This window comes from Stegostoma tigrinum, chromosome 12 (assembly GCF_030684315.1).
Source record: "Stegostoma tigrinum isolate sSteTig4 chromosome 12, sSteTig4.hap1, whole genome shotgun sequence".
Taxonomy (NCBI): Eukaryota; Metazoa; Chordata; class Chondrichthyes; order Orectolobiformes; family Stegostomatidae; genus Stegostoma; species Stegostoma tigrinum.
This window is the reverse complement of record NC_081365.1, coordinates 23,241,627-23,262,742: the sequence shown is the minus strand read 5'-3', so window position 1 is coordinate 23,262,742 and position 21,116 is coordinate 23,241,627. Positions and strand designations below refer to the sequence as shown.

The window sequence follows — 21,116 nt, the reverse complement described above, 5'->3', positions numbered from 1 at the left end:
TCTAAAAATGTGGATTGGGCATGCTAAATTGCCCAGTAGCGTCCAGAATCTGCAGGCTAGGTAGATTAGCCTTGGTAAATGTGGGGTTACGGAGACAGGGTGTGTCTGGGTGGAATGCTCTTTGGAGGTCAGGGCAGGTTTAGTGGGCCAAATGGCTTCTAACTGCACTCAGGATTTTATGATTAATGGCATAAAGTACTGGAAGGTGCGTGACCTATTGCCATATCTTTGTCAAAATTCTTCTGAGCTTGTTAGTTAAAAGTACTTATAAGCTTTTTTTCTCTTTCCACATTGTGAGAGTGCATAGTTGTTTGAAACTGGAAACCACACACTCACCGTCAAAATGCAAATGTGAAGTATGACCAGGGAACAGGAGGCTAAATGATCCCTATACTACAGGTGCAGTTGGGAGCTAATTGGTGGTGATTGGAGGTGAAGGGTGTAGTTGGGTGGGTTTTAAAATTGCACAGGAGGTTTAACAACATAGATAATTGAGAATGATAACAAGCTTTAAACACTATTCTTTAAAGGTACTTGAGAGCTAGGAACTGCAAATAACTTTAGAGTGAAAATCTCTGGGACTGAGAGAATATTTTACAATTTATATTATGTACGCAATATACAACTGTTGTGTAAATTTAGATAGGTCTGAACTTATAGTCAGCTATGAAACAATGATTCTCACCACTTACTTCAAAGTAACCTGTCCTTAAATGCACAGTATCTGTGTGGTGTGGATTTTCCCTTTCTCCGCTTAAAAAAAAAAGCAAAATACTATACATACTGGAAATCTAAAACAAAATGTCAGAGAAACTGAGCAGGTCTTTGGAGAAATGGTGAAGCAGAGTTCTGTTGGACTCTAAATTGTTCCCTTGTTTCCACTTCAGTTTCAATGTGGCTTAAAGTGTGATGATGTTCAAGGCAGGGCAAGCAGACAATAACACTGAAGTACTTTTACACACAGCAAGCCGGAAAGTAAGAATGATTGAATCTCTTAGTTTTAATATTTAAATTTTATGAACAGTGAAATAAATTATTAAACAATAAATTATACAAATGGGTTTGGTGTGGAAGCTAAAATATTGTAAACAAACTTCTTAAAAAATGTTTCTAAGAAGGGTGGAATGACTTATAAAATGCATTAAAAATTTCCATTAAATGAAAGTACTCTTCCAGCGATAGCAAGAAGTGCAGATGCAGGAGTCACCGTCAATACAATGTGGAGCTGGAGGAATGCAGGTCAGGTGGCATCAGAGGGGCAGGAATGTCGACGTTTCAGGTTTACACCCTTCATCAGGTGCTGTAAACCCAAACTACCGACTTTTCTGTTCCTCTGACGCTGCTTGATTTGCTGTGTGCCTCCACCTCCACACTGTATTGAAAAATACTCTTCGGTTTAATTGGGGTTGTTTAGAAAGAAGTATGATCTTATTATGACATTAAAAACCTAGTTATGAATCAGTCAACAAGGTACAACTGTTTTGAAGGTTTTCCCAGCAAGATTATTACTGAAAAGGCAAAGTTTTTTGAGATTTCTACTTGATTGTAAGTGCATCCTCTGGAGGTGGATAGAATCACTGTCAGCAGTTTCTGGATTTTTTTGATTAAATGCACATGAGCAGACTCCAGAAATTACTGTCATTTTCAGAGGAGAAATGCTGACACATGCTCTTAGTTTTCACTGTCATTACCAACACAATTACTGGGTCTCAAATTACATGAATCTGTAATCTCTGGGATTCAAAAAGGTCACAAATATTTAGTATAATCAATCTGATTAATCCCACTGATTTAACATACACTTCAGTTATTCATAGGATCAGCTCAGCCACTTTATTTTTGTTTCCTTGTCAACGTCTTCCTCACACAGCTTCTAACGCACACTGTAATTTGTAGCAAATTCACTTGAGATTTATGAACAGCGGGAGCCCTGGCTAATCTCCTTATCCTAATAACACACACCCTACCTTGGTATGTTCTCATTTCCTTTCTCCATTTCCACTCTCCTACCCCCACTTACCTGTCTACTTCTAAAATTTCCTCATTGCGTTCCCCTGGTTCTCATTATTTACACTTTGCCATTCACTCTACTTCTCCATCATTTATCACCCTTCTTCCTTCCCATGCCCCTATGCCTTCTCCCTTCCCTCACCCCTCCCCCATGTGCCTTCCCTCATCCCTCCCCATATCCCTTCCCTCATCCCTCCCCATTTCCCTTCCCTCACCAGTCCCTGTCTCTGTTCCCTCACCCCAACCTCATGTCCACCCCAGTCCTCCTTTCCCCTGCCCTTGTGCTCCTCCCCCACATCTTCCTCCCTTTCCCTTTGCCCCAATGCTCTGTTCCCTCTGCCATTTTTCCCCTCTAAGCTCATTCCCCCCCTATACATCTTTCATTGTCACCCTTGTTTTCCTTCCACTCTCACTCGTTTAATTCCTACACATCAGGGCATTTTGGTGCCAACATAGGAGCTGTCCTTTGTGTTAGAGATAATTAAATTGTACATATTCATCTTTTTGTGCATTCTCTGGATATTTTTTCCTTAGAAATGCAAGAAAATTGTTGAAAGCAATGATAATGAGTTGGGTAACGAACTTCATGTCACTGAAGAGGATGAATCAGTCATTAATCAACCAATTAAAGTTAATGAACTGAAATCCATTTCTTTCAGCTTAAACGTAAGTAATATATTTTGCAAGCCATTTAGATGTAGCTTATGTGGTATTTCTCCTTTATCAGTTCCTGAACATTTCAGTAGTTTTCCTTTTATTGTCTTAATGCTGAAGAACACGGCAGGTATAGCACTAAGCCATGCACACTAAAAGGTCCCTTGTTCAACATTAACTCATGTCACAATTGGCTGATCTCAGGCACATTGAATTTTAGCATCTTATGGCAAATAATGAAAATAAGGAGCAGTCAGAATCTTAATCATAGTTTGCTGTTCCTACTGGAATGCGCACATATGGATGTCAGGTGAGTAGAGGATTGAGTTTGGCTTGGTGCCCTCCGCAGTTAAGTGAACTGTTGATTTTCAATGGAATCAAATGTGAAGATTGGACAGTTATTTATGGTATCTTAGGATTGAGGGTATCCAGAGAATTATACTACAGCATGAAATTAACTTCAACAGTCAGAGAAAAAAATTTGGAAGAGGCATTTAGAAAAAATTATATCAAGACTCGCAAGCAGTGATAGAGCTTAAGAGTAAAATTTTCAAGTTTGCACCTCCAGCCTGAAGCTTCACCTAAAGGTAGCATTTTCTTTTGGAAAATTACTTGGATAGTGCCTGAAATTCTCCTTTTGGAATTCTGTTGGAGAATTTACTTTAAATGTCCACAGTGAAAGTAACATCTATGTGTTGTTTCAGTCAGGTCACAAAGTATTTTTTAAAACTAGGACATTTCAAACCCATTAATGTAGACAAGGAACGTCATCAAAAATACTGTCAATGTTGAACATATAGGTTCATTTATTTTGCAAGGAATACAGATTTTCTTCTGGAGATATGCTTCAGAAAAATATGGCAGTCTTCAAAATCAACTATAATAGAATGTCTGCTTCTATATGCCAGCAATTTCCTATTTTCACATTTCTAACTCCTTTTGTTAGTTTTCCATTACAAAATCCTGGGTCCGTGTTTAAATTTAGTTTTGACAGTTTAAACTTGTCACTCTGTATGATCACAATTGGCTTTACAGCAGCTTCATTTGCTGTCTGTCACATTAGCCACCCTATTGTTTTTCCATAAAGTTTCAGATGCAGTAAATTAACTAATTATTTAGGTTTGATGAGTAGAATATCTTAAACTTTGAAATATTTTAGTATAACATAAAATCAATTTTTGTATTACGAGTTTTCGTCGTTTTCTCTCCGCCCCTTCCCTGCTATATCCCACTAGTATCTTTCATGATGAGTCAGGTTGGGAGCCCAATCTGAATATCCCCAAAAAAATTCTCATTCAGATACCCTTTTCACTACTGAGAGACTCTCTGCTGTACGTTTACTACTAGTTGTTTGTAGTAGCTGCTAGCTAGTTCATTCTTTGTTTTGCCCTAACTACATTTGGCGCATAGGTCAGAATCCTCCTGAGCAGGTACTTCTGCTTCTTCATGAAAGCTGCTTGGATTTTGTGTGTTGGGTATCTATTTACATTAATTACACTGTAATGATTTACTTTTGCTTGTATAATTTATTGACTAATGGGATACTTAGCAAAGTAACTGAAGTGAATATTGAGATAGTTTCCTTGGTGTTATAAAATCTCATTTGGAAGGATATGTTCAGGAGCCCCCTGGAAGTGGAAGAGCCAGACTGATTACCAGCTGATGCCTAACAGCTGCTCTCAGCTGGAATGTGTGCAATATACACACAGAGAGTCCTTGGAACAGAGAAGGATTGAAAAAAGCTCACAGTTCTCTTTCTTGATCACCGTCTTCACACAGTGACCTAGAAAGTTGATCATACTTGAATATTGTTTAGGACGATAGTGTTCTTGGAAATAATTGATGTTATTCTGTGTCCTGGCCACACATGTAGAATGGTCACTTACATATGGCACGTTGGAACTAAAGGTACCTTTGGGACTAGTGTGTGTGTGTGTAGGTGTGTGTGTGTGTGTAGGTGTGTGTGTGTGTGTGTGTGTAGGTGTTGCGTCTGTGGGGGCAGGGGTATTAATAAAGACATGTAATCTTGATTCAGAATTGTTTCTTAATATGTTTTTCTGCCATCCCCCCAGAATCCAGTATTTAAACCATTGTCCAGCTACCCACAGTAGAAACCTTTTGCAGGTGCTAAGTCTACACCATTGAAGATTGTGGTCCAAGCTTGGTTCCAGTGAGCACATTGATATTCATTTGGTGATGGGTTGTGTAGTTTCAGAGAAATCAACCAGAAGCACCAGATGCTCGTTATTCTTTCTTTTTCTGAAAGTACTATGTTTTGATGAAGCAGTGGATCGACTACTTCAGGCATGTTTTCCTCAAGTTTGAAAATACATCCAAAACTGAGCCCTACTTCAGATGTCTATTCGTCTGTTCCCATTTAGGCTGGGAAGAGTAAAATAGCTTATTCCAAACAACACAGCAGTTGGAAGTTGTCCCACCTCCCAAGAAGGATAGGTGCATGTACCTCACTTTTGTTACAAACTGCGTTGTCCATTTACATTGATGCAGATTTTGGGCACTGCAATCAGCTAACATCAGAAGAGGCAATTTCATTATCCTGAAAAAGACTTATGTATTACTTCAGCCAGGAACAGTACATGATCTGTTCTGTAGTTTCCCAGTATATTTGTGCTTTTTGTCTTGCTGCTGGATGAAAAAATTTAATTTTACTATATTCATCAACGTGTAATACATTTTAGCTATTGTTTGACACTGCTAGTTTTTAATTTTGTGTGTCTTTCATTCCAGAATTTGTCATTTGAGCTGTCATTTCTGTAATAAAATTATTATACTAATATTCTGTGATTATAGTTTTAATTTTTTTATTTCCCTTACTCCCACTTCTCTGAAGATGCTGTTCCGGGTTGGTGTACTTTTCAACAAATCAGCAACAAAATAGTTACATAAGATGTTGAGGCTGGAGAAGCCCTATAGTTTGGAAAGGTATAATACACTATCTCCCATGATGAACGACTTTCTGGCTTCCTTGTGAAAGTTCCAGCTCGTCTCAAATAGCTGTTGTACTTTATCCATGCGTCTAGCTGGTGAATTACAACAACTATTTGAAATGAATAGAACTTTACTGTGAAAAATTTCCTTCAACATGTAACATCCCAGAAATACAATTGAAAAATGGACACCAAAATGATAAAAGCATTGAGGGGTGGCTTAAAGTTTGGTCAGAGTTGTATTTTGAGAATGGCCTTAAGGGATAAAACCAAGCCAAAAAGCAAAGAATAGGTGTTGTTTGGGAAAGTTCAGAGAGTAAGTCTTGGATGGCTGATGACATGGTTGTTAATGGAAGGGTGAAATTGGGAGAGGGACAGTTGAGAGGAAAAAAAAATGTTTGAGAGGCAAAAGCCAAATAAGGAGAGAGTTCAGGGATGATTTTGGGAGGAGGTTACAGAGCAAGAATCAATCAGCACCTTTTAAAGAATTTAGACTACATTGTTAGAGAGCATCACAACTGAGACATATGTTGCACTCCGTCTCTATCTGCATGCTGATTTTCCAGTGGGATTACTACTTAGTATTCTGGGTGGATTTTTCTCTTTGCTAATCTTGGGATGCTACTGTCAATTTTGCTCCAGTTACAGTTTCAGCATGTGCAATAATCAAATTTAGTAATGAAAGGAACCCGGATATATATGACTGCATCCATATTGTACGGTGTTTGCCCAAAGAGCCATCTGGAATATAAAATCGGTATTATTTCCTTCTGTTTTTATCCAAATTAAATCCCATTGATACTTCATTGCTTTTCTTTTTAAGCCTTGTCATTTTTGCCACTTTCATAATATTATTGCCCTCACTGAAAATTGACTAAAACGTGTTGATTTGTAATTAGTTACTTTCTTATTTCCTCACTGCACATTAAAAGATGCTGGCCCACAGTGGTGCAATTCTTATTAGCCAATGTAAAAACCTTCATGTGTTTAAGTGCTGGTGCCACTGATTATGAAAAGCTCCCATAGAAGAGTTCAGTTCCTGACTTTTTACGTCTGTGCACGCAGACTTCTTCACAGCAGTCAAGAGTAGGAACATTTTTTTTCACTGTTTTATCTCCCTTGCACAGGAAGTTTGCTGCTAATTGTTTGCTATGTTCAAAGCTATGGGAATGAGATTACTTGACTACCTCTACTAAAGTGCTGGCACAGACACTATGATCCAAATGGACGCCCTTATGCTGTGTATTTCTTTGATTCTAATCTATTGTAATTTGGAACCTTTGTTGTATGTATGACTTAATATCTCATACATGATATTTTTCAAAACATTTTTTCTTCTCACCTCATTTACCTTCTATGTTCCAATATTTTCTGTGGTTTAGTGGAATGACAGAATTTTCAATTTTGTTTCATTTTTCTTTAAGTGGATTTTTTAAGTACTGCTGTACTTCTATTATTCCTTTTGAATGGCTGCCGTGCTGTTATACTTTCGTTGTGTGCTATCAATGATTGAGGTCTTTGAAGAGTAGTTTTCAGCACTGCAGAAATGTCTACAGAACACCCATCCTTGTGTTTTTAATAATTCTAAAGATTTTTAAAATTGTGGTTTCTCCCCTTTCTCCCCTCCCTTCCTGAAATGAGCCTCTTGTTTGGATGTGGCTATCCATTCTTTCTCCATCCGCATCGGATTATTTGCCCTGGAGATGAGGTGCTTGCAAGTCTGATGCTGTTCACATGATTTGCAGTATGTAGCCTCAGCTATAGTGGAGACGAGGCACCAAGGTCTCTTGCATCTCTAGCTGAAATTAAATAATCATAGCAACTGGGAATCTGGGACAGCTTTCTCTCTGTGCATGAATGCCACATGAAATAATGTTCTTGCCAACCAAAAGTCAGATTCTGCATTATGCAACCTGAGGGAGAGATCAAATTTTTTTATCTGTTTTTAAAGTCAGTCATTAAAGGTGATTTCTCAAATAATTTCAAACTGAGTTAAGCACAGTTTTCATTTTGAATATTTCAATGTTTCACAACTAAATGCTGAAAGAATCTCATTCAAATGTTTTGGATATAAATTATATAGTTTTGGCTTTCGTTTTGAGAACTGTGGCTAGAGCTTGTTCTACATAAATCCTATACACTTATTTTTTGAAAGTAATTTTCCATTTGAGAGGTTCATGCATTTTATCTTGATTTATGCATATGACAAAACAGAAGTAAGGTTTTATTGATGGAAATGGGAGCGAGCAGTTACAGTTTTAAGCTACATATGTCACTAAAGACTATCTAATTTTAGCAGAAGTTCACATAAGACGAGCCCTTAAGTTATGAACTGAACGATGCTTAGCATCCATGGATCCATACATCAGTGGGTATCATTTTCTTGAAGGTGAAGAGGAGAACACTAGAACAAAATAAAGTAATATAATTGATATTAAATGCATCACAGTTCTGAACTTTAGATGTTGTCTTGTTAATTAGTGATATTGGCAACTCATACCTGCAAGCAACATATTGCTTTTGGTTCTGACACTCTTAGACATGTCAACTGAAATAAATTGTCAATGAAGTGCAACTTGAAACTTTTGTTTTCTTTATTAAAATAGTTTATGATATCACATAATGGCATCTTCTCACAAATGTAACTTGTACCGAAGTCCAGAAACATAATATTCTCCTTAAATCAATCTTTGGTCCCTTCCCATTTTCTCTTTCATGTTACTTCTTGCCAATTTCAATGGAAATGTGAGAGTTTTCATATATATACCTAGTTTTACCTTGCCACCTACTTTCTTGACCCCATCATCCCTTTGCTAACAGAGCTACGTTCACTTCAGGTTAAGCAATATGTTTATTTTAATAGTCTGATCCTTGTTTTCGTATTGCTCCATGGCCTCCCTATCTCTGTAGTCTTCTCCAGACCTGTAATTATCTGTGAATTTTCTGTGCTTTTCTAATTCTAGTCTTGTTCATCCCCGATTGAATCTTTCCACTGCTGCAGTCAAGTCTTTGACTGCCGAGACATTAAGGTCCTGAATACCCTCACACCCCCACAAACCTCTCTACCTCACTTTGCTCGTTACCATGCTCCTTAAAATCTGTTTGACAAGCCTTTTGTTATCTGCCATAAAACCAGAAGTTATAGGAGCATGATTAGGCTATTCGACCCATGTGCTTTCACATTCCATCATGGCTTCTATGGTTCTCAATCCCATTTTACTGCCTTATCACTGTAACCCTTGATCCCTTGCTAATCACGAATCTATCTTTATATTGATTAAAGATACCCAGTGACTTGGCCTCCACAGTCTTCTGTGGTGATGAGTTTCATAGATTCACCCCTCTTTGGATGAAGAAATTCTTCCTCATCTGAGTTCCAAAGGGTTGTCCCCACACTTTAAGACTGTGCCCTCAGGCCCTAGTCTCTTGTACTAGTGGAAACATTTCCACATCTGCTCTATCCTGGCTTCTTATCTGCCCTAATAACTATTTGTTTTAAAATATTTCAATAAAGGACCTAGGCAAATTTAATTATGTCAAAATTATTGGGACCTTCTAATACCTGTATACAAATTGGCTGCTGCACCTAAGAAAATGACAATTAGTGCACTTCCGAAGTATTAAGCACTTACAAGATGAACTTTATGAGATGTTAAAGAAAAAGCATGGTATAAATGCTGATACTTTCTTTTTTGATTAGACATAATCTTCTTCATAACCGGAACCAACTAGTGCTATGCCTTTGCATTTACCTCAATTCATCTGTTGCTCAAACCCTTATCTAGACTTGAATTGTCCACCGCTGCCCATCCACTCACACCATCTGTAAACCTGAGCTCATCCAAAACTCTGCCAGTATCAGTTCCAGCTTGTACCAAATCCCATTCACACATCATTTCTGTGTTTGCAGATCTACATTGGTTTTGTGACAAATAAAGCTTGATTTCAAAATTTATGTGTTTGTTATCAAATTTTCCTGTCTCTAACCTCCTCCAGCCTCACAGCCCTCCATGATCCCTACACCCACTGAAGCCTGACCTTTTCCACATACCTAATTTTTATAGCTTTGTTGTCAGCCTTCACCTGTCCCGTGGTAAGCATTGTGATTGCTTCTCAGAACTACTCCATCTCTCTATCTCTGTACCTTTAAGACACTGAAAATCTATTTCCCTAACAAATCTTTTGTCTTAATATCTTTTTGTGTTTGCTGCCAAATATTGTCTGATCATGCTTATATGGAGCATCGTGGGACTTCATGTATTAAATAAAAGCATCCTCAATCACACTGTTCATTGCATTACGCTTGCCCCACCTCACCCATTCTCCCTTGGTAAAGTCGTACAGCCTCTGCCTAACATCTTGGAGTCAGTATGAGGCAGAGTATAGCAATTACTTTGCGTAAACCCTATTGCAGTTTATTGAAATTGTATGTTAGGGTCGTGAAGGGAAAAGAAAAGTTCTTTGTCATACAATTCAACTTACTTTAAAATGGAATACTTGTGCTGAATTTTCTTTTGGAAGATTTATTATTTACGTTGACTGAAAAATTAAATGTAGATTGCAGAGAGGGAGCTGGTTATAAGTGTGATTCAAAATCAATTCCGTACAGAAATTGAGTTCTGATTTCTACAAACCCAGCAGTGTAAACTGTGTGTTTGTACTATAGAAACAGAATTTTTCAACCATATTGGTTCTGATTGATACTCTTACCTAAAACTGTCTAGAATGATTGAGAATCAGTAGCAAATAAAGAAAATAACCCGCAGCAATGTTTTTCTTCAGTTACACTTGAAAAAGATGAATAAGTGCTGTAATACACTTATTACCTTGGTTCAGATTAATTTACCTTAAGTTTTAGTTAATTATAATTTTATAGGACACCAAGGTGGGAATTCGTGTCTCTGATTTTATCCCATTATCAGTCTCTGCCTGAAATAAACATTCTTATAAAAGATATAATGCACAGGACTTGGTAGAATTAATTGCATATGTATTTTGTGAATGTTGAAACTGGCACTTAGCGTTCCCCTCTAACTACATAAGTCAGAATATTAATACTGCACCAAGTAGACATCATACATGGAATTAATTGATGAGGAATGGAAGGATGGAAGATCAGTCATTAACTTAGTCAATAGTGGAACAGGCTCAAGGGACTGAAGAAATTTCTATTTCTTGTGTTCTTATATTAGCTATACAAATTATTCTTCAACATGTTCATGTTCTTTTAGACAATGGGCCAAATATTACTGTAATTGCCTGTTGTTTGTTATTGCCTTTAGCTATTTAATTTCCAGAAATTTTTGGAGCAGAAAATTTTTGCTACTGGGAGATGGATATGGCATTTCAACTTCTACAGGGCAATCTGATGCACATGGCATACAGCTGTATAGTAGCTTAACCATTCAATTAAAGGATTGAAAATGTGTTGTGCCAAAGCTGAATTTAGATGTGCAAATTAGAAAATGTAGGGGAAAGAAACTGCATCAGTTGAAAGCTGAAGTAATGAAATTCCACACATGATAAAGTTAATTTTCAGTGGTTGAAGTTTTTTTGGCAATAATTAAGACTTAGTTAAGATGCCATCAAAACAGGTGCCTAGGGTGAAATGGATAAGCCCTGACATGCTGTAGCAAGTTTAACCCACATTGATGATGCGAGTGCAGGAACTTCACACCACTGAAGATGCTTAATGGTGATTCAAGTGGTACAATGCCATTTTCACACTTTTCAAAGGAATGGCATACTAGTTACCTTTTTTAAACTCAGCATCTAGACTTATCTAATGTTCCACATAAATATGGGTGAATGCTATTAGCCTCAATGCTATTTATAGTAAATACTGAACTCAGTGGGAGGGAGATTGGTTTTATTTGTGTTTTGGTGACAAAATAAATCCAAAATTTAGCTTGGAGAAGTGTACATTTCATGTTCTTTGAAATTGATGGTTCTATAATTCTTTACCCACGGCTGCCAGAACTCTAATATTTGCAACTAATTTTCCACAAACAGTTTAGATTCCTCCTGTATGCATACTGATGACTAATTTTTGTATATAAATTGTGCATATCTTACATAATAGGTGGAGGCAATGGCCTAGTGGTATTATCGCTGGACTGTTAATCCAGAGACCTAGATAATGTTCTGGGGACCTGGGTTTGAACCCTACCATGGCAGATGGTGGAATTTGAATTCAATGAATATCAGAATTAAGAATCTAGTTGTGGCCGTGAAACCATTGTCAATTATCAGGAAAAACCCTTCTGGTTCACTATTGCCATTTAGGAAAGGAAACTGCCAACCTACATGCGACTCCAGACCTAGAGCAATGTGGTTGACTCTTAACTGCCCTTGGGCAATTAGGGATGGGCAATAAATGCTGACCTACCCAGCAATGCCCTCATTGTCTGAATGAATGAAGAAAAAAATTGAATAACTCTAATATTCTGTGAGTCCTTCATAATATGCTGAGGATTTTATTTTCTAATCCTGTCACTCGAAACCTGCATCATTTGGCAACATTTGGCATTTTGAAATAATACTTTAAATATAAAATGGTTAATACGTTAATAAATTTTACGTAAAAGGCATGTGCCCCCCATAAACTTTAAAACAGAGTTTGACAAGTGAAGTCTTTGCTATTGGACATTAAACATGTGAATATTATGCCAATGTGTAAAGAAAATATATGTAATACTGATATTGTATTGCACCCAATCTGCTTGTTTAAAATACTGTATTGAATTTATTCATAAGCATCTACCTATTATAGCATTTCCTCCTCAAAGGTCACAAAGTCTGAACTTTATCATCAAGATTCTTTCATTTATTTGCTTACAGAAGATGGAGCGAATCTTATCTCTTCAACCTTGTTGGTGTGGAGTTAATGACATGATCAACACCAAAACATCTCTGTTTAGAAGAGGAAAGTTTTCAATGATATTTTAAATAAATGGTAACTCTCCCTTTATCATCAGAATGCAACAATGAACACAGCAGCAAAAACGCAGGTAGCTTTAACTAAGGAGTTTCCAGTCTCCTCTGGCACACAGCACAGGAAGAAAGAGGTGCTGAATGTTTATGGTGAGTGGGTTCCCATGGAAAAGGAGAGCGAAGAAACTGCTGATGATGTCTTCACAGATGTCTGTACTCAGGTGAGAGTTGTGCTGCTAACAGTTATACACTGGGTAAAACTATTCTATATGTGAGAAGTGTTCATTTTTTAAACAGATCTCAAGACTTTGGAAAATGCACAACAGATTTGGTTTAATTGCATGGAGAAATGTGTATCTTTTAAATGCTTACATATATTGACAGAATTTGAACTTTAAACTATTATAAGGTCTCAGTTTTCATGCATGTACAAAAGATATTCAGTCAATTCACTGAGAATTAATTAATATTGTATTTTGCTTCATCAACCTTAATCTACTTAATAGATTTATAAACTAATGAGCAAATCTATTAGATTCAATGTACATGTATATAAACTAATGAGTCTCACTGCCTTGTCTTCAAACTTTGGTATTACCATGAAGCTAGATTAGACAGATCGTAGAATTTCTGAGTGGGGAAGCAGTCTATTCGACCCATCAAGTCCACACCACCCCTCTGAAGAAAATCCCACCCAGACCAGACTCCGACTGCCCTATTCCGGTCCAATGGCTCACCTAGTTAACCCAGCCAAGCTGTGCATTTCAGAGTTTCGCGTGTAATAGGCAAACTATTCTGAATTACCTGACATCGGCAAAGACAGGGCGGAGCTGATCATTTAGATTTGGTGCTCCTTGGTCAATCATAGATATTATAAACTTCTGGAACAGGTGAAACTTGAACCTGAGCCTCCTGGCCCAGAAGTAGGAATACAACCACTGCACCACAAGAGCCCTTGCTCCTTGAATGAGAAAGTAATAATTGGCTATCTCTATGCAATCTTTTTGAGTATGTTTATCTTGGCCTTGGTTGACAAAAATGAGCCCTGCATTCAAGTAGCATGCTCACATACATTCGCTCATAGTTGAAGCTTGTACAAATTAAGAGCAGGAGCAGGAGTAGGATATTTTGCCTGTAAGCCTACACCACCAAATGTATTGATACTGATCACTTCGGTGAAATACTGTTGTGTGATCTGTCTCCAACACAATGCCAACATTCAGAAAAAGAGGATGAAAAGGTTTGAAAGAAAATGGCATGGCAAAATCAGGCACTGTGTGATAATATTAGAACTTTGTGTTTCAGGCAGTGGATATCTCTGTAACAATGACTGAGAGAGCAACAGCTCAGAGACGTCTCGTAAAGAATCCATATGATGAAGCGGCTATGTCGATGATTCTTCAGACGCAGGAACAGGTATGTTTAGAAAATATTTGTGCTTTGGCCTGGACTATTGAATGAGGTTGAGAAGGAAAGAAAAATAGAAAAATCAGGTTTATAACTTTTCTGAAATGAAAGCTTGAAGGTGACAAGTATTTTTTAAGTTGACATTCAAGTTCCAGCTCAGGACTTTTATTTGGAATAACACCCTAGTGCAGTACAAAGGGCACACTACGTTGTCAAAAATGCTGTTAATGCCATTTTTCAGAAAAGGACAGGAATTTTTTCTAATATCCTGGTCAACATTGCCCTTCAATTCAGTAGTGATGGATTACTTTGCCATTCAGAACTTTCAGGATCTTGCTGTGTACAAAATATCCGCTGGTCACAGCAGTTCAGAGTAATTCATAAATATATACCAACAAGGAACAAGTGTGGCCCAGGCTGCTGTTCAGCCTGCTCTGCCACTCAGTAAGATTATGGCTGATCTAATTTTATCCTCTACATTCTAGCATATCCCCAATAATCTTTTATCCCCTTGATAATCAAAAATCTATCTACCTCAACTATAAAGACATTTAAGGACAATACATGCACTGCCTTCTGAGCAAGAGAATTCTAAAGACATTCAACTAACAGGGAAAAAATGTTTCCTCATCTCTGCCTTAAATGGGTGACCCCTTTCTGTGAAGTGTTCTGAAAGGGAAGGTGCTAAGAAGTGCAAATCCCTTCATTGTAGTTTTTGCGTTATCATGAAATATCAATTTGTTTGTATTTTCATACAAAAACTTTATCTTTGAAGTGCTTCCACCTTGCCTCTGCCACATTCTTCTTTTTTTTGTTCCTTAAATTCTTTATCTCTTCTTTGATACTGACTTCTTTTCTGGTATTATCACCATCTGGCAGCTTAACTAAAAATCCACAAGCTCTCTCTACCCTCACTGTCACCCTGTCAACAATAAGTCAGGATCTTCATGGAGGAGAAGAAAGACGGGAAAGATAAGCCAAAAGGAAATGCTGCTGTCACCGTATTAAGTAATTAGTATAGGAGGGATTAAGCAACAATCCCTTTATTAATTCTGATTATTTGCAATTCATTATTGGTTTTGGATATTTATCTCTTCAGGTTATTTAGATTTAATAAAATTTTAAACAAGTACTTAATTTCAACATTTTAAAATATGTTATTCTCTTTTACATCAGATTGATGTGTGGGCCCAGTCAAACTCTTTGCCTGGGCAGTTCACAGGCAGTACTGGGGCTCAAGTCTTGACCTATGAAAAACTAACAAATAGCGGTCCTCAAGCTTGGATCAGGAAGGTAATAAATACATTTGTGTGCTAAATTCTGTGGTTAATATTAAAATTAAAATAATAATGTAAAGGAATTGTGGGTACTTAGAACATGACTGTCTAGGCTTTTTTTGTGAAAGGCCACATTTCAATTCCTTTCTCACACAAAGGGCCAATGAACAAGTTTTGAAAAGTTAAGGTTTAGCACAACATTAAACATGAATTTCAACATAGCAGTTTAGGTATGAAGAAAACATATTTTGCATGAGCGAGGAAAGTGTCAAAACAATGCTTTTAAGTGTTAATCAAAGTAGCCAGTTCAGAATTAACTAATAAAATTTTTTTAGCCTTTACACTTAAGCAGAGCTAGATAGAGACAGACTAGGGCCCAAGTCTTGGTCACCAGAAAAATAAGCATTAATATAAGTGGGTATTGAAAGCAGCTTAACTTTCAGCCACCACACTTGGTCCAAGTTGTAATTTGGAAGATAGCAGTAGAGAAGGGAGTGTATTGTGTCTGACTCATGAACAGTCACCCATTTCTCCTGCCGACACAGGCAGATACACACTCTCATTAAGAGACAGACAGCAGATTCCACTTTCTGTCTACTTGGACAGAGCTGATGAGGTGATTCTGTTTTAGTTATTAATGACTTCGACTGTTTTTGTTAAGAGTTAAACTTGTTACAGAGTTTGGCTGGGCTTTGAAAAAGATAACTACCTTCAATTGCAGTGTCCCAAGTACAAAATAACTATTTTCTCCCCAGAATCTGCCTCACTCTGAGAGTTCATAGGCCTCTCAGAAAAGTTTGGACTGAACATTTGAACCTACAGTAAATGTTCATATTCCCTTGAGCTTTTCACTAACACTTCAAGTGCCCTGTGGCATTACATTTAAGGGTTTGGATATATTTAAAGGCATATACAAGACAAATCCCACTGTTTCATGACAACTTGTGTACAGACCAGATACAAGTTTGTTGTGGCTAAAATGCCCTGTGTGAAATCCCAAGAACATCAAAGGTTTGGGTAAGAAGCTTTAGGAGAGAAAAATATGAAACTTCAAAGGATCTTTTGGATTTTATATTATTTAATGCTTAGAATACTCATTAATCAGAATCATGTAGGTGTGTAGTTTTACAATATGTACTGACATTTTAAAACATTCTTGGCCAACCACGTGTTCATACATAAAAAGTAGCATATTATTTTTAGTTGGTGTTGTAAGCTGATTTTGGTGTAAACTAGGAAATACAGCAATTTAAAGGAAAAGTAATTCTTCACATTTTGTATTTTCTGACTGACATATGGTTGGTATTTCACCACTACAGTCAACCCGCGAGAGAAGGAAAAAAAACTAATGTCTGTTTCAGTTTATGTTCAGTGGTGTATCCAGTTCACAAACAAGAGAAGCAGTTATACAAAGAGAATCTAACTGGAGCCTGAACCTAAATTGGTATGAAACTGTTGTTTCATATATCTTTTATTCTATGTATGTCATGAATGCACAATATGTCTTTTGTCCTTTAAACTTCTGAAATTCTGCATGGCTGTTTAATACACTGGGCAATTTTCATAGAATAACTTCTGGAAATTTAGCAACCCTAGAAATAACGCTTGCTTATCTGTGTTTTGTCTGCAACAATTTTTTATCTCTCCCATTCTCCTTCCTTTGAAATCTACACTTCTTTTAATGTGTGGAAAGTTCTTTACGCAGAGGGTGGTGGGTGCCTGGAAAGCGTTGCCAGTGGAGGTGGTCGACACAGACGCGATAGTGTCTTTTAAGATGTATCTGGACAGGTACATGGATGGGCAGGGAGCAAAGGAATACAAACCCTTAGAAAATAGATGACAGGTTTAGACAGAGGATCTTGATTGGCGCAGGCTTGGAGGGCCGAACGGCCTGTTCCTTTACTGTAACTTTCTTTGTTCTTTGTTCTTTTTTCTTTGTAATGGTTTTTATTCAGCTTATTGAGTTGTTTTGTTATTTGATGAGATCACGGCTGATCTGATAGTTCTCAACTCCACTTTCCTGCCTTTCCCCCATCGCCCTTCATTTGCTTACTGATTTAACATCGGTCTATCTCAGCCTTGAATATACTTAATGACCCAGCCTGTACGGACCCCTGCAGTAAAGAACTCCACAACTTCACTACCCTCTAAGAAAAGAAATTCCACCTCATCTCTGTCTTAAAAAGAGATACCTTAGTCAGAGATTATGCACCCTGGTCCTAGACTCTCCCACAAAGAGAAACAACCTTTCCACCTCTTATAATGTGATCCCTCCATAACTGGGATCTGTCTAGTGAATTTTCTCTAGACTGCTTCCAATGCTAGTGTATCTCTCCGTAGATAAGGGGCTCAAAACTGTTCACAGTATTCCATTTGTAGTCTGATTAGTGCCTTGTATATATTTAGCAAGATTTCCATATTTTTATACACTCTGCCCTTTGAAATACTGCATTTGATAAACATTCAGATGCTCTCTTGTAAAGAAAGTATGCTCCTTTGACTGCCACCTCACCCTGTTACTTCAGCACTAGAATCAGAAACAGTACTGTTTTTTGCCATATTTTACCTTCTTTAACTGAAAGCTGGCAGAACTTATCCAATGATGATAGCTAACTTTTCCTATTAGTTAAGGATGAAGTTGAATCATGACCCATGATTCAGTGCACTGTTAAACCAAGATAGCTATACTTTCTGCTGTCCTCATACTTATATAGTTAAACTCCTTTTAATTCATTTTCTTCTAGTTCAAAAAGACTCTTAAAATTATGATGTTTTTAGAACAAATGAACAGTTTTCTCTTTTCTTGAAAATGTTTTGCCTTTCTATTATTTGCAATTGCCATTTTATGTCAGCACCAGTTAAATAGCACAACATATGATGAACCTTAATCATATATCTGATGTATTTAACTGGCTGCTATGTTTTAAGAGTGTCTTTTATGGGGGTGCTTTTTTTGGAGCACTGTTTTCTCTATGACATTTGAATATTTGAGTTCTGTTTATACTATAAAATTTTCTTTTTTCAGTACTCAAAGCCATAGATTGAAAGAAGCATGTTTATGGTTTCACATCATATGTCATCAACTATCGTAATACATTAAATGTATTCCAGTGTGCTGTGATAGAAAATGTGGGAAGAGAAAACTTTATAACAAATTCTTTGATTAATACCTATCAATTTTTTGTCTAAATTGTATAAAGTTAATAAAGTATCTGACTTGGATTTGTGAACTGAATACACATTGGAGGTACTGAAGCAGATGTTGATGATAAAAAATTCTATCATTACAAAGCAGGTACAAAAGCAGGACGGAACCCTGGGCGACTTTGGCTGGGGTTTTTATCATTCTCTGCATGGTTGCCTCTTTCTTTTGTGAGGTTCCTGGAAAAAAACATGGGAGGAAGCAATCAGAAGTAAGTAGAATCCAATCCCGGTTTTTGGGATGAGGCAGTCAGTATACCAGATCCTTAGTTGATTTGAAGAACTACATTTAACTGTTTTTGCATGCATTTTAAAATTCATCAAGCAAAAATAGTTTATTTTAAATATGGGATAACACAGTATGGAGCTGGAGGAGCACAGCAGGCCAGGCAACATCAAAGGAGCAGGAAAGCTTATGTTTCAGTTGGGACCCTGAAATGTCAGCTTTCCTACTCCTTTGATGCTGCCTGGCCTGCTGTGCTCCTCCAGTTCCACACTGTGTTATCGCTGACTCCAGCATCGGCAGTTATTACTGTCTCTTGTTTCATATATGTTTCTGTTTAGTTGTAATGAAAAGTTGACTACAATTCTTGGATGCAATTTAAAGAGCAATTAAAGTTGTAGTTGTATTAAAACAGTTATAAAGTGAATTAATTCAAGTGCAAATATACGTAATTTAGCTTTTTTTAACTCAACCAAGGCTCTTCAGATTTACCATTTACTAGTTACACTTGTTGATGATATGGAAATACTTTAAATTTAAAAATAATGTCCTTCCTAAAACAATTTTGGAGTAACTTATTGATTTAATTTAACAATTTAATAGGATTTTGAGATTTTGCTGTTACCTGAATTTAAAATGATTCAATAGCCTCATTGTCAATGCTTTTACTACAATATGATTAAGCACCTTGTGCTGCATTTGTTGTATTTACTCTGACAAATTGGGCAGGCTAATTACTGTATAAACCGAGCCTTGATGGCCTCTGCATGCACACTGAAACCTTCTCCCAATGAGATCTGCATGCTAGCTAAACATCATCATCAGATGTATTAAGCGAAACATGAATGTATGAACTTGACTAATCATGAAAGCATTTGTTACCATCTGTTTCCATTGGACTTCTGACACACCTTCTTCATTGTTCTTCAAACTTTTCTGTGTGGTGATCCCAAACAATTCTTGAAGGCACCACTTATTTTCATAAGACAGTGAAAATAGGGTAATCAATGCAAAAATGTTATCAGCATTCAGTAAAAGAAATTAAATGATAGGAAATCAATGAATACAGATAAAAACTTGGCATATAGAAAGAAATCTATTGATGTAAGGTACTCTCTTGGATTTCTTGATCCCATTTGAGCTTTTTAATATAAACTAAGGTACTGTTATTTTTAGTTGTGGACAGTAAACCTGAAAATTCTTCCTTCAATATCATACTTATTCATCAGTTTGCCACGAGAATAAAGTGTGCTTTTGTATCTGCTCCTATCTTCATTCTGTACTAGGTCGTGCTTGAATTTCACCAACTATTCTATTCACCATCCACAAGGCACAAGCCAGGTGTGATGGAATACTCTCAACTTGCCTGGAAGAGTGCAGCTTTAACAACACTCAAGTAGCTTGATACCATCTGGTACATAAGTGTCCACTTGATGGCGAGCCCTACAGGCTCCAATAATCACTCTCTTCACCACCGATGCCTAGTGGCAAGAGAGTATGCCATCTCCAAGATGCACTGCAGCAACTCACCAAGGCTCCTTCGACAAAACCTTCCAACTATGTCATCTCTATTAACACCTAGAATGAGAGCAGCAGATGCATCTTTTGGCATGTTGGTGAGGATAGGGTCAAGTAGGTTTTTCCCTCTTGGTTTTCTAACCATCTGCCAACCAGCTTGATCAATGCAACGGCTGCAAGCCATTTCTTTGGTGGTGGACATTGAAATTCCCCACCCAGAATACATTCTGTGCCCTTGCCACCCTCAGTGTTCCCTCCAAGAGTTGTTCAACATGTGCAACCAACTCATCAACCAAAGAACAACAGTACGTTGCAGTCAGCAGGACCCTGTCCTTGCTCATGTTTGTGGCTATGAGACGTCATGATTTCAGGAGTCAATGCTGAGAAGTCCCAGAGTAACTCCCTCCTGACTGTATATCACTGTACTGCCACCCACCTCTGTTTGGCCTGTCAGTGGGACAGAACATATCCAGGGATGGTGATGGTAGTGTCTGGGACTTTGTGTATTCACAACCATCAGTAACGTGTTAGAAGGTGTCATCAACAGTGTTATCAAGCAGCACCTGGTCAGCAATAAGCTGCTCAGTGATGTTCAGTTTCCTCAAGGGTCACACAATTCCTGACCTCATTCAAAAGAGCTGAATTCCTGAGGTGAGTTGAGTATGACAGTCCTTGATATCAAGGTCACATTTGACCGAGTGTGGCATCAGGAAGCCTCAGCAAAATTGAAATCAATGGGAATTGCGAGGTAAAGCTCCAAGATCTTACCTGGCATGTAGGAAGATGGTTGGAGTTGTTGGAAGTCAGCCTGCTCAGCTCCAGGACATCCCTGTAGGGATACCTCATGGTAGTATCCTAGGCCCAACTGTCTTCAACTGCTTCATCAATGACCTTCCCTACATCATGAGGTCAAAAATGGTGATGTTCACTAATGATTGCACAACT

At 37.5% G+C, this 21,116-nt stretch overlaps 1 protein-coding gene across 7 annotated transcripts in view; it reads left to right on the top strand.

The window, feature by feature from the left end:
• Positions 1-21,116, top strand: part of LOC125457038 (protein SON-like) — a 44,614-nt gene that overhangs the window by 10,009 nt on the left and 13,489 nt on the right. For 3 of the 7 annotated variants that reach the window (XM_048540729.1, XM_048540727.2, XM_048540730.2), the window contains exons 5-10: positions 2,545-2,676; positions 12,590-12,766; positions 13,851-13,961; positions 15,129-15,245; positions 16,591-16,673; positions 18,522-18,642. In XM_048540729.1, coding sequence (XP_048396686.1) covers positions 2,545-2,676; positions 12,590-12,766; positions 13,851-13,961; positions 15,129-15,245; positions 16,591-16,673; positions 18,522-18,642 — 741 coding nt within the window. The remainder of the gene's footprint in view (positions 1-2,544; positions 2,677-12,589; positions 12,767-13,850; positions 13,962-15,128; positions 15,246-16,590; positions 16,674-18,521; positions 18,643-21,116) is intronic. The other 4 variants (XM_048540732.2, XM_059650206.1, XM_048540728.2 and 1 more) reach the window with 3 other exon arrangements.